This window comes from Stigmatopora nigra, chromosome 21, assembly GCF_051989575.1.
Source record: "Stigmatopora nigra isolate UIUO_SnigA chromosome 21, RoL_Snig_1.1, whole genome shotgun sequence".
Lineage (NCBI taxonomy): Eukaryota > Metazoa > Chordata > Actinopteri > Syngnathiformes > Syngnathidae > Stigmatopora > Stigmatopora nigra.
The window spans coordinates 6,820,589-6,832,793 of NC_135528.1; the positions used below are offsets into that span (position 1 = coordinate 6,820,589).

At 36.4% G+C, this 12,205-nt stretch overlaps 2 protein-coding genes across 4 annotated transcripts; both read right to left on the reverse strand.

Moving 5' to 3' along the window:
- Window positions 1-11: 11 nt before the first annotated feature.
- rps27.1 (ribosomal protein S27, isoform 1) lies at window positions 12-1,568 on the reverse strand. The gene is made up of 4 exons (XM_077742864.1): window positions 1,454-1,568; window positions 563-671; window positions 383-493; window positions 12-159 (listed from the first exon to the last, which is right to left on the reverse strand). The coding sequence occupies exons 1-4, from the start codon at window positions 1,457-1,459 to the stop codon at window positions 131-133; spliced, it is 255 nt and encodes an 84-aa protein (XP_077598990.1). The 5' UTR covers window positions 1,460-1,568; the 3' UTR covers window positions 12-130.
- Window positions 1,569-1,812: 244 nt separating this feature from the next.
- LOC144214855 (uncharacterized) lies at window positions 1,813-12,096 on the reverse strand. Of its 3 annotated transcripts, none has more exons than XM_077743562.1 (9): window positions 11,484-12,096; window positions 11,015-11,096; window positions 10,817-10,922; window positions 10,549-10,719; window positions 10,342-10,479; window positions 9,856-9,903; window positions 9,624-9,737; window positions 2,849-2,956; window positions 1,813-2,767 (listed from the first exon to the last, which is right to left on the reverse strand). In XM_077743562.1, exons 3-9 carry the CDS (start codon window positions 10,913-10,915, stop codon window positions 2,681-2,683), a joined length of 765 nt encoding a protein of 254 aa, XP_077599688.1. In that variant the 5' UTR covers window positions 10,916-10,922; window positions 11,015-11,096; window positions 11,484-12,096; the 3' UTR covers window positions 1,813-2,680. The 3 variants fall into 3 exon arrangements, with proteins under 3 accessions (XP_077599688.1, XP_077599687.1, XP_077599689.1); XM_077743561.1 differs by having other exon boundaries at window positions 1,813-2,770; XM_077743563.1 differs by lacking the exon at window positions 9,856-9,903 and having other exon boundaries at window positions 1,813-2,770.
- Between the last annotated feature and the right edge of the window lie 109 nt (window positions 12,097-12,205).

Here is a 12,205-nt window from a genome sequence, read left to right on the forward strand (position 1 = left end):
TCTCCACAAAGTAGTCTTTCATTTTGCCAAAACATTTTATTGAACAAGGAAAAGAAGGTGGCAATGCATCTATGTCTGTCACCACAGCGTCCATCCCGTTGCATTCCACCTTCAGCTCCGGATTAACATCTTAGTGCTGTTTCCTTCTGAACGAGCAGCCTGAGAGGGAAAAAGAGATAAAAAACAGTTAAATTTCTACTCAAATTGTTGCACCAATTCCAAATAACAGCTGCAAAATGCTTGTTCGCGGCTTTCAAAAGGGAGGTGCCATTGGTATAGCACAACCCTTCTCCAAACCGAGTTTTTTTCTCGCATCGCAATAGGAACGGAAGACCACCAAATGGGCCAGAATAAATGTTTAAAAATGTCAAGTGATACTGACCCTCCGTGAGGCGTGCTTTTCCTCCGGTGGGCTGACACAGGACCGTCGAGCAACCGACACACAGGACCACTGTCTGAGCATGGCTGAAGACTGTCGTGATCTTGTAACATCCTACAGGGATAGTGGGGGTTAATTTCCAAAACAGAATAAGGGGCGGAAACCACATTGGCCAAACTTTACCTGGACATTTCACATCCATGAAGTAAGAGTTGGGGCTCTGAACAAGGCGCTTCTTCTTGTGCCTCCTCCTCGTCTCCTCTGCGGAAGGGTGCAGCAAGTCTTTTGCGAGCTAAAAAAGTGACAAGAGAAGGAACAATTAATTACAAATCGCAAAATCAAAAGGGTGCAGCAAGTCTTTTGCGAGCTAAAAAGCGGTGAGTATCCTAGCAATAACTAATCACTGTGATTATTTCTCCAAATGCTGTACCCTGTATTTACGCTTGAAACACAGGAAGAAATAATCACAATAGTGATTCGTTGTTGCTTCCTCAATCCAACTTTACTGATAAACGAAATCTAACGAAAATCTCCCGTGTTGGTCAAGTTATGCGCATTAAGGGGTTAAAAGTCGAATATCGATATAAATCCAGTCACGTCTACCTTCACCCCCATAATGCAATCGTTTGGGGTATAAGTTAAACACTACCAGGTCAGTGGCACCAGGCTGCCCAGTCAGGCTTCCACGGCGGCCTACGTTTCTGGTTAGGTAACGCAACCATTTTTTTTCTTTTCGGCACACGGCATAATCACTACAATTAGCATACCCCCATTGTATATTGTTAATTCTAGACATTTGTGTGGCATGGTAATGTTAAGACTGAGTTTTGGGAGCGAGACACACGCTTCGGCTGTGTCCATGTTTGCCGTGTGCGCGCCGCCATCTTGTCTGACAATGCGCTCGAGGAAAGTGGACGTTCATTTATGTTTTAATGCGGTTAAAAGTTAACAAATGCGGTTGTTGGAGACACCAAAAGAATCGCAAATGCTTATTTCGAATGTTGGTGATTTAATTTACGCTCCATTGTCGTTAAAAAGGGGGAATATCGTTGGAATACAGGCGCAGATACTCACTGGCATGTTGGCGAGGAAGTAGCCGCTGCCGAAAAGGAGGGTTAACCGGAAGCGAAGTGCTAATATCCCGACTCACTTTGCAAAACAAGCAGGAAGTGACGACAATTGTGCGACCAACACGGCCATCTTGGTAAGGTATTTCCTCTATTTATTTTAGCCGCTTTGAAGATGTACTATTGTCAATTTAGGATCTAGCTAACTGTTAATTATTATATTGCCATGCCCAATTATTTACTTGGGACCTAGTAATTATAAGTACTTGGAACAAAACAAAAACTAACTTAATTCAAATTGTTTAATCATTGTGCACAATCATCTGCTAAAAACCAATAAAGTAAAATCCTCATGTTATTCACCTATTGTTTGGAAAGTTTTATTTGCCACTTTTAGACAATCTACATTTTATTCCGGAATGTCTATTTATAAAGGATACATTAAATATTATATTTACAGTATACAGCAATTCAACACTACCTTAAATCTGTGATAAGTCATATTTTGAATAACTCTTTGATTGATAAGCATTCCATGCATAGTAAATGGACTAACTACATTGTTATTCATTTAAATTGAACATTAAGAAAAGCAGTATACTTTTTTAAATGTCACAAAAAATAGATAAACACCAATGTACATTTTTAATAATATAGATCAAATGTCTAAGAAAAAACTAATACTGCAGTTGTCTATTATAACCTATTTTATTTGGTGAATTAAAAAATACATTCAGGGAAATGAATGAATATATTTAATAAATAATTGAAAGAAAAAATATATAAAGTAAAAAATAAAGTTAAGAAAACAAAACGACATATATAATGGCGAGAAAAACAAAGACAAAAGGAAATAACAATAAAACAATACAAATAAAATGTTAAAAAATATTCCCCATCAAGTTTTTAATTTTGAAATTTAAATCTCATATTCTTTTAACATAAATACCCAATATCCTAGGTTATGTTCCAAAAATGTTCCTCATTTGAACATGCCAAACATTGGAGAAGTATGCTATTATTCCCAATATATCAAATACAATGGCTATGAGTAACTAGATTCACTTTTTTTGTTACCTTTCCTCATTTTGAAGGTTGTGTGTGGATTTTTTGTGGGCTTGTTGCTCACATTCCAATGATGTTTGTCGCTTGCCTTTAGTGCACCGCCTCTATTTACACAATGGGGTGAGTGAGTGAGTGAATGAGTGAAAGAGTGAGTAAGAATGGCCGCTTTTTAAATGGGCTCCACTTGAGGTTCGGTGGGCGGGGTGGTGATCTCTTCCAGCATTTCTGAGTCAGGCTCCGTCACCACCACGGCCACCTGCTGCCATGTCCAGAAAGTAATATTTGTAAGTGTTAAGTGGATGCGGGCGGACGGGCTGGGTTCGGTGGGGGTGCTTACCTGAGACACCCCAGGCTCAGCCGCGGCCGGGGCGGCTGCACGCACAGCCTGGACGGCTGGGGATGGAGGTGGGCGAGTCTGTGGGTAGCGAGGTCTCTCACTGGGAGCCTGAATAGAACAATTAAAAAAAAAAAAAAAGAAGCCTTACTATACTATGTTCTTTCTTCAAGGAAAATGCCTTACTATACTATGTCGTTTTTTTCCCCCCACTGAAAGGTACCACAAAGTACTAAGTATGATTTGGGAATGAAAAGAGACAAACCAACAAATACTACTACTTAATCTTGAAGAGTGGTGGCCCAATGGTTAAGTCATCAGTTTCCCACTTCTTTGGTGGAAGCTGGTTTTTAAGCTTTACTATAATATGTCGTTTTTTAAGAAAAAAAAGCCTTAGTATACTATGTCCATTTTTAAGCCTTACTATACTATGTCGTTTTTTAAAAAAAAAAGCCTTACTATACTATGTCGTTTTTTCAAGAAAAAAAGCCTTACTATACTATGTCGTTTTTTCAAGAAAAAAAGCCTTACTATACTATGTCGTTTTTTTCAAGAAAAAAAGCCTTACTATACTATGTCGTTTTTTCAAGAAAAAAAGCCTTACTATACTATGTCGTTTTTTCAAGAAAAAAAGCCTCACTATACTATGTCGTTTTTTCAAGAAAAAAAGCCTTACTATACTATGTCGTTTTTTAAGAAAAAAAAGCCTTACTATACTATGTCGTTTTTTCAAGAAAAAAAGCCTTACTATACTATGTCATTTTTTCAAGAAAAAAAGCCTTACTATACTATGTCGTTTTTTCAGAGAAAAAAGCCTTACTATACTATGTCGTTTTTTAAGAAAAAAAAGCCTTACTATACTATGTCGTTTTTTCAAGAAAAAAAGCCTTACTATACTGTCATTTTTTCAAGAAAAAAAGCCTTACTATACTATGTCGTTTTTTCAAGAAAAAAAGCCTTACTATACTATGTCGTTTTTTCAAGAAAAAAAGCCTTCCTATACTGTCGTTTTTTAAGAAAAAAAAGCCTTACTATACTATGTCGTTTTTTCAGAGAAAAAAGCCTTACTATACTATGTCGTTTTTTTTCAGAGAAAAAGCCTTACTATACTATGTCGTTTTTTCAAGAAAAAAAGCCTTACTATACTATGTCATTTTTTCAAGAAAAAAAGCCTTACTATACTATGTCGTTTTTTCAAGAAAAAAAGCCTTACTATACTATGTCGTTTTTTAAAAAAAAAAGCCTTACTATACTATGTCGTTTTTTCAAGAAAAAAAGCCTTACTATACTATGTCCATTTTTAAGCCTTACTATACTATGTCGTTTTTTCAAGAAAAAAAGCCTTACTATACTATGTCGTTTTTTTCAAGAAAAAAAGCCTTACTATACTATGTCGTTTTTTTCAAGAAAAAAAGCCTTACTATACTATGTCGTTTTTTCAAGAAAAAAAGCCTTACTATACTATGTCGTTTTTTCAAGAAAAAAAGCCTTACTATACTATGTCGTTTTTTCAAGAAAAAAAGCCTTACTATACTATGTCGTTTTTTCAAGAAAAAAAGCCTTACTATACTATGTCCATTTTTAAGCCTTACTATACTATGTCGTTTTTTCAAGAAAAAAAGCCTTACTATACTATGTCGTTTTTTCAAGAAAAAAAGCCTTACTATACTATGTCGTTTTTTTCAAGAAAAAAAGCCTTACTATACTATGTCGTTTTTTCAAGAAAAAAAGCCTTACTATACTATGTCGTTTTTTCAAGAAAAAAAGCCTTACTATACTATGTCGTTTTTTCAAGAAAAAAAGCCTTACTATACTATGTCGTTTTTTCAAGAAAAAAAGCCTTACTATACTATGTCCATTTTTAAGCCTTACTATACTATGTCGTTTTTTCAAGAAAAAAAGCCTTACTATACTATGTCGTTTTTTCAAGAAAAAAAGCCTTACTATACTATGTCGTTTTTTTCAAGAAAAAAAGCCTTACTATACTATGTCGTTTTTTCAAGAAAAAAAGCCTTACTATACTATGTCATTTTTTCAATTAAAAAAGCCTTACTATACTATGTCGTTTTTTCAGAGAAAAAAGCCTTACTATACTATGTCGTTTTTTAAGAAAAAAAAGCCTTACTATACTATGTCGTTTTTTCAAGAAAAAAAGCCTTACTATACTATGTCATTTTTTCAAGAAAAAAAGCCTTACTATACTATGTCGTTTTTTCAAGAAAAAAAGCCTTACTATACTATGTCGTTTTTTCAAGAAAAAAAGCCTTCCTATACTGTCGTTTTTTAAGAAAAAAAAGCCTTACTATACTATGTCGTTTTTTCAGAGAAAAAAGCCTTACTATACTATGTCGTTTTTTTTCAGAGAAAAAGCCTTACTATACTATGTCGTTTTTTCAAGAAAAAAAGCCTTACTATACTATGTCATTTTTTCAAGAAAAAAAGCCTTACTATACTATGTCGTTTTTTCAAGAAAAAAAGCCTTACTATACTATGTCGTTTTTTAAAAAAAAAAGCCTTACTATACTATGTCGTTTTTTCAAGAAAAAAAGCCTTACTATACTATGTCCATTTTTAAGCCTTACTATACTATGTCGTTTTTTCAAGAAAAAAAGCCTTACTATACTATGTCGTTTTTTCAAGAAAAAAAGCCTTACTATACTATGTCCATTTTTAAGCCTTACTATACTATGTCGTTTTTTCAAGAAAAAAAGCCTTACTATACTATGTCGTTTTTTCAAGAAAAAAAGCCTTACTATACTATGTCGTTTTTTTCAAGAAAAAAAGCCTTACTATACTATGTCGTTTTTTCAAGAAAAAAAGCCTTACTATACTATGTCATTTTTTCAATTAAAAAAGCCTTACTATACTATGTCGTTTTTTCAGAGAAAAAAGCCTTACTATACTATGTCGTTTTTTAAGAAAAAAAAGCCTTACTATACTATGTCGTTTTTTCAAGAAAAAAAGCCTTACTATACTATGTCATTTTTTCAAGAAAAAAAGCCTTACTATACTATGTCGTTTTTTCAAGAAAAAAAGCCTTACTATACTATGTCGTTTTTTCAAGAAAAAAAGCCTTACTATACTATGTCGTTTTTTAAGAAAAAAAAGCCTTACTCTACTATGTCGTTTTTTCAGAGAAAAAAGCCTTACTATACTATGTCGTTTTTTTTCAGAGAAAAAGCCTTACTATACTATGTCGTTTTTTCAAGAAAAAAAGCCTTACTATACTATGTCGTTTTTTCAAGAAAAAAAGCCTTACTATACTATGTCGTTTTTTCAAGAAAAAAAGCCTTACTATACTATGTCCATTTTTAAGCCTTACTATACTATGTCGTTTTTTCAAGAAAAAAAGCCTTACTATACTATGTCGTTTTTTTCAAGAAAAAAAGCCTTACTATACTATGTCGTTTTTTCAAGAAAAAAAGCCTTACTATACTATGTCGTTTTTTCAAGAAAAAAAAGCCTTACTATACTATGTCGTTTTTTCAAGAAAAAAAGCCTTACTATACTGTCGTTTTTTAAGAAAAAAAAGCCTTACTATACTATGTCGTTTTTTCAAGAAAAAAAGCCTTACTATACTATGTCATTTTTTCAAGAAAAAAAGCCTTACTATACTATGTCGTTTTTTCAGAGAAAAAAGCCTTACTATACTATGTCGTTTTTTAAGAAAAAAAAGCCTTACTATACTATGTCGTTTTTTCAAGAAAAAAAGCCTTACTATACTATGTCATTTTTTCAAGAAAAAAAGCCTTACTATACTATGTCGTTTTTTCAAGAAAAAAAGCCTTACTATACTATGTCGTTTTTTTAAGAAAAAAAAGCCTTACTATACTATGTCGTTTTTTCAGAGAAAAAAGCCTTACTATACTATGTCGTTTTTTTTCAGAGAAAAAGCCTTACTATACTATGTCGTTTTTTCAAGAAAAAAAGCCTTACTATACTATGTCATTTTTTCAAGAAAAAAAGCCTTACTATACTATGTCGTTTTTTCAAGAAAAAAAGCCTTACTATACTATGTCGTTTTTTAAAAAAAAAAGCCTTACTATACTATGTCGTTTTTTCAAGAAAAAAAGCCTTACTATACTATGTCCATTTTTAAGCCTTACTATACTATGTCGTTTTTTCAAGAAAAAAAGCCTTACTATACTATGTCGTTTTTTCAAGAAAAAAAGCCTTACTATACTATGTCGTTTTTTTCAAGAAAAAAAGCCTTACTATACTATGTCGTTTTTTCAAGAAAAAAAGCCTTACTATACTATGTCGTTTTTTAAGAAAAAAAGCCTTACTATACTATGTCGTTTTTTCAAGAAAAAAAGCCTTACTATACTATGTCGTTTTTTAAGAAAAAAAAGCCTTACTATACTATGTCGTTTTTTCAAGAAAAAAAGCCTTACTATACTATGTCATTTTTTCAAGAAAAAAAGCCTTACTATACTATGTCGTTTTTTCAGAGAAAAAAGCCTTACTATACTATGTCGTTTTTTAAGAAAAAAAAGCCTTACTATACTATGTCGTTTTTTCAAGAAAAAAAGCCTTACTATACTATGTCATTTTTTCAAGAAAAAAAGCCTTACTATACTATGTCGTTTTTTCAAGAAAAAAAGCCTTACTATACTATGTCCATTTTTAAGCCTTACTATACTATGTTGTTTTTTTAAGAAAAAAAGCCTTAGTATACTATGTCAATTTTTAAGCCTTACTAAACTATGTCATTTTTCAAGAAAAAAAGCCTTAGTATACTATGTCCATTTTTAAGCCTTACTATACTATGCCGTTTTTAAAAAAAAAGCCTTAGTATACTATGTCCATTTTTAAGCCTTACTATACTATGTCATTTTTCAAGAAAAAAAGCCTTAGTATACTATGTCCATTTTTAAGCCTTACTATACTATGTCGTTTTAAAAAAAAAAAAGCCTTAGTATACTATGTCCATTTTTAAACCTTACTATACTGTCGTTTTTTAAGACAAAAAGCCTTATTATACTATGTCCATTTTTAAGCCTAACTATACTATGTTGTTTTTTAAGAAAAAAAGCCTTATTATACTATGTCCATTTTTAAGCCTTACTATACTGTCGTTTTTTATGAGAAAAAAAAAGCTTTACTGTACTAATAGTTGTTTGGTCTTGGGTTCAAATCCAGGTGCTTGCAAAGATTTTCCAATATTATTCAGGTAAATGAATGAGATAAAAGTATAAGTACTACTGCTTTCTCTCACAGGGTGGTGGCCCAGTGGTTAAGTCATCAGTCTTCCACCTCTGTGGTCCTGGGTTCAAATCCAAGTCCAAGCAAAGATTTTCCAAATATTATTCAGTTAAAAGAATAAGTTCTAATGTCTAAGTGTTTAAGTGTTTAAGTGTTTAAGTGTTTAAGTGTATAAGTGTTCAAGTGTTCTGTAGTGGATGAAACATTTTGTCAAAAAAATGACTAAGTGTTTCACCCCGTTTCCTTGGATAAAACGTTTCAACACCCATGTATAAGTGGGGCACGAGTTGGTGTTGTGGGTTGCACACTCGCCTTTGCACGGAGAGAACGTGAGTTCGCTTCCCGGTGTCGGCGGTTCACTGACCAAGCAAGCGGTCGAGGGTCGGCCGAAGGCCGACCCGAGAACGCCTTTCGCACATACAGGTCCATCAAGTGTCTTCCGAACTGCCGAAGGCAGTTCGGAATATAACCTTTTGCTGAAAAGTATGACTAAGTGTTTAATATAAATTAAAAAGTTTTTTCTTTTTTTTTTTCCCCACTCTTCTTATTCCATTGACCAATTCGTCTTTCCAAGTATTTTCAGCCAAACGACGGCAGCGGGAATCGAACCCAGGTCTCCCACACGGGAGTCCTGTGATCTAACCTCTGCGCCACCCAAGTGACTACACTTTTCTTGTAATCATTTGAGTATTTTAGAAGAAGTCCACCGAAACAACTAAGTGAAAAAGTGTCCCGACCGGGAATCGAACCCAGGTCTCCCACACGGGAGTCCAGTGATCTAACCTCTACGCCAAACCAGTGACTACACTTTTCTTGTAATCATTTGAGTATTTTAGAAGAAGACCACCGAAACAACTAAGTGAAAAAGTGTCCGGACCGGGAATCGAACCCAGGTCTCCCACACGGGAGTCCAGTGATCTAACCTCTGCGCCAACCAAGTCAGTACACTTTTTTCAGTCATCATTTAAGTTTCTTGACTACAAGTCCAAAGAAACGACTAAGTGAAAAAGTGTCACGACCGGGATTCGAACCCGGGTCTCCCAGACGGGAGTCCAGTGATCTAACCTCTGCGCCAACCCAGTGACTACACTCTTCTTATAATCATTTGAGTATTTTAGAAGAAGTCCACCGAAACAACTAAGTGAAAAAGTGTACCAACCGGGATTTGAACCCAGGTCTCCCAGACAAGAGACAGGTGAGTTAACCACTAGGCCACAATTTGACTACATTTTCCTCTGTCAACATTTGAAGGTATTGACTACAAGTCCACAGAAACAACTAAGTGAAAATGTGTTCAAAACGGGATTTGAACCCAGGTCTCCCACATGGGAGTCCAGTGAACAAACCTCTGCGCCACCAAGTGGCTACACTTTTCTCTGTCATCATTTGAAGGTATTGACTACAAATACACAGAAACAACTAAGTATATACTATACTAGACTTTCTATACTATGTCATTTTTTAAAAGAAAAAAGCCTTACTAAACTATGTCATTTTTTAAGAAAACTATACATGGTCAATTCTTGAACAATCCAACTAAACAAACAAAGAAATGTCTTGATGCCATCCTCACCTGGCTCCTCCGCGCAGCTAGAACGGTGAGTCCAAAGAGCATGGCGGTGATACAGATGAGGAGCTCCAGAACCAGGAAGAGGACCAGCGTTCCCAGGATGCCGTCAATCAAAAGCTGAGCGCCCATGTTGGCACACAGAGCAACAAAAATCAGCACCAAGGCCAAAATGAACGCCAGTCCAAACAAAATCAATAGCAGAAAAGCTGTAAAAATGAGCCGGCCGCGTGCTTACTTTGCACTTTTGCTCGACCAGCTCGGTGCATCTCCTGAAACAATGTAGCTGCCGAGACAAAACATCAAAAAGCGTCTACGGGTGTCTTTTTTTACCCGAACACAAACGGGCTTTAATATAACACGGACGCCAGGGGTGTCCAAACTTCCAACGATCAAATGACGGGAGTCTTCCGCTTTTGTTTTTGGAAGAAAATTATGATCATTTTTAATTTAAAACATGACAAAAAAATGGATGAATCCAAAGTGTGCATGTAATTAATCACAATGAATCATTTGAATCACGACACAGCAACAATATAAAGATTTACTCACACTAGGTAAATAAATAAAACGTTCTCTTTTTATCAAATTGGACTATTATTGATGCCAATTCTACAAACTGGCGTAAGGGCAGTTTGGACACCCCTGATATTGGGTATTTCTTTGCGTCTAGCAAACACATTGTTTCAGTCAGTCACCATAATAATATGAAGTTCGACATTACCACAGCGTGGAGCTCCATACGGCGACAGTGCTCGCAGTGGTACGAATCCTGCCTGTACGGGAGGTGCTTGGACATCAGGCCCAGGGCGGCGGTTGCAAATGCCGCGCTGATCAGATGAAGCACCAGGGAGCATTTCACCTGGAAATCAAAAAAAAAAAAATCTAAGTTTAAAGAGGCTCTTTAAGACTCGGTGAAGATCCTACTGACCCAAAACAAGGTGGGCTTCCTCCCGCTGTGGATCAAGACGGACCCCGACAAGGCCACCTGGACCACCACCACCAAGAAGAGCACCACGTCGCCCGTGAAGTGGATTTCATGGAGCTGGAGCACCGAAGCGCTGAGGCAAAGGATCAACGCGGCGATCACCAGTTGGACGGCCTGGAGACCAAAACAAACCGGACAAGAAGACAGACGCTTTTTAAAAAGAGCCACACCCGCCTTTGGCGTCCACGGCAACATTTCCGGCGGATCCCACCCCTAACGTCTTGGGCTCCATCTTGAAGTGAGACTGCAGCTGACCCGGGGTCAGAGCTCCCGACGGGGCGCTGGGGTTTTTGGGGTCGTTTTGGGCCATCTCGCCACTGCAAATAAAAATTCAGGACATGTGCCTGAGCCTTTCGTATTTCCAAATGTAAATTCAAAATGCGGCGAGCGGTTAGAATGTGGGCCTCACAGTTATGCAGTCGAGGGTTCAATCCCCTTTCTCCCCGGGCTTTCTTGGGTTTTCTCTGGGGACTCCGCTTTCCTCCCGTGTCCTAAAAACGGCATGACAGGCTAATTCAACACTCTAAATTGTCCCTAGCTATGATTGGTTGTCCATCTCCTTGTGAATGAATGAATTAAACATGCAGGCCTCGTTTGTCCTTGACTTGCCTGACTCAGCCAAAACGGCCAGAGATCTCTTAAAAGGACGGACGGCGGGACAAAATGGACATTCGCCATGAATAAATCAAGAACATTTTTTTCATATTGTAGTCATTTGCAGGCGACTTTTTAAAAGTACACTGCACCAAAATGGGATGGAGCTGCTGCCGCAGTACGACTCTGCTCGGATGGAAATCCCGTACTGGGTCAAAACAAAGCCCCCCCCCCCAAAAAATATTGATACATTTTTTTGTAAAAATTAATGTTTTTTTTTTTACCTGTGCCGAGTCACTCGCTGAAGAAGCTCCTCGATGAAGTAGTTGCCGTGCAAGCAGGCAGGCGGCCGGGCTGTAAAAATAGAAGGGAGGGAGAGATGGGTGTGCGTGAGTGTGTTTGTGTGATTGCACTGCAGCAAAGGGGGACGCTGCAGACTTTTCACAGACCGGCCGGGACGGAAGATGATGTCTGTGATGTCATCACGCAGTGATGCTAGAAAACAATTTTAGGTTAAGTTTTTTTTTAGTTGGTCATGGAAAAGGGAATGACATATAAACTACTATTCTTTTTAAAATGGTATTTTTTTTTGCAAGTTCATGACTAAATGTGGGCTTTTTTTACTGCACATATTTCATTTATACACAAAAAGAACCTTTTGCAGGGAACGCATTTGGAATTGTTTTGATAATACATAAAATTTAGACTTGTTAATTTTAAAATTAATAATGCACTGATAGCATATGTAAAAGGTTTCTACAACCTTACTAGAATGAACTAAGAGTACTTTTAATTTCCTAGTGTACACTTTTCTACCAATAATTGTGCCAAGTCATGACTGACATAGAAAGTTCAACACAATATTTATTATGATAGTGGTTGTATTTCCTAGTTTTTCACTTTTTGTAGCAACAGCTGTGCCCCCCCCCCCTCCCGGATTTGGTCCAGATGTGAATTTAAGGACATTCCAACCCCCCCCCCCCCACCCCCCCCCCCCCCAAAAAGT

Bases quoted from the DNA above. Each gene is read 5' to 3' on its own strand.
- LOC144214855 (XM_077743561.1), bottom strand. From the start codon at position 10,915: ATGGCCCAAAACGACCCCAAAAACCCCAGCGCCCCGTCGGGAGCTCTG. The intron at 2,957-9,623 runs GTGAGGATGGCA...TGTTCTATTCAG, and splicing joins TAGCTGCGCGGAGGAGCCAG to GCTCCCAGTGAGAGACCTCG. The intron at 2,771-2,848 runs GTAAGCACCCCC...TGGACATGGCAG, and splicing joins CTGAGCCTGGGGTGTCTCAG to CAGGTGGCCGTGGTGGTGAC.
- rps27.1 (XM_077742864.1), bottom strand. The intron at 494-562 runs GTAAAGTTTGGC...CTATCCCTGTAG, and splicing joins CATGGATGTGAAATGTCCAG to GATGTTACAAGATCACGACA. The intron at 160-382 runs GTCAGTATCACT...TTTCCCTCTCAG, and splicing joins AAAAGCACGCCTCACGGAGG to GCTGCTCGTTCAGAAGGAAA.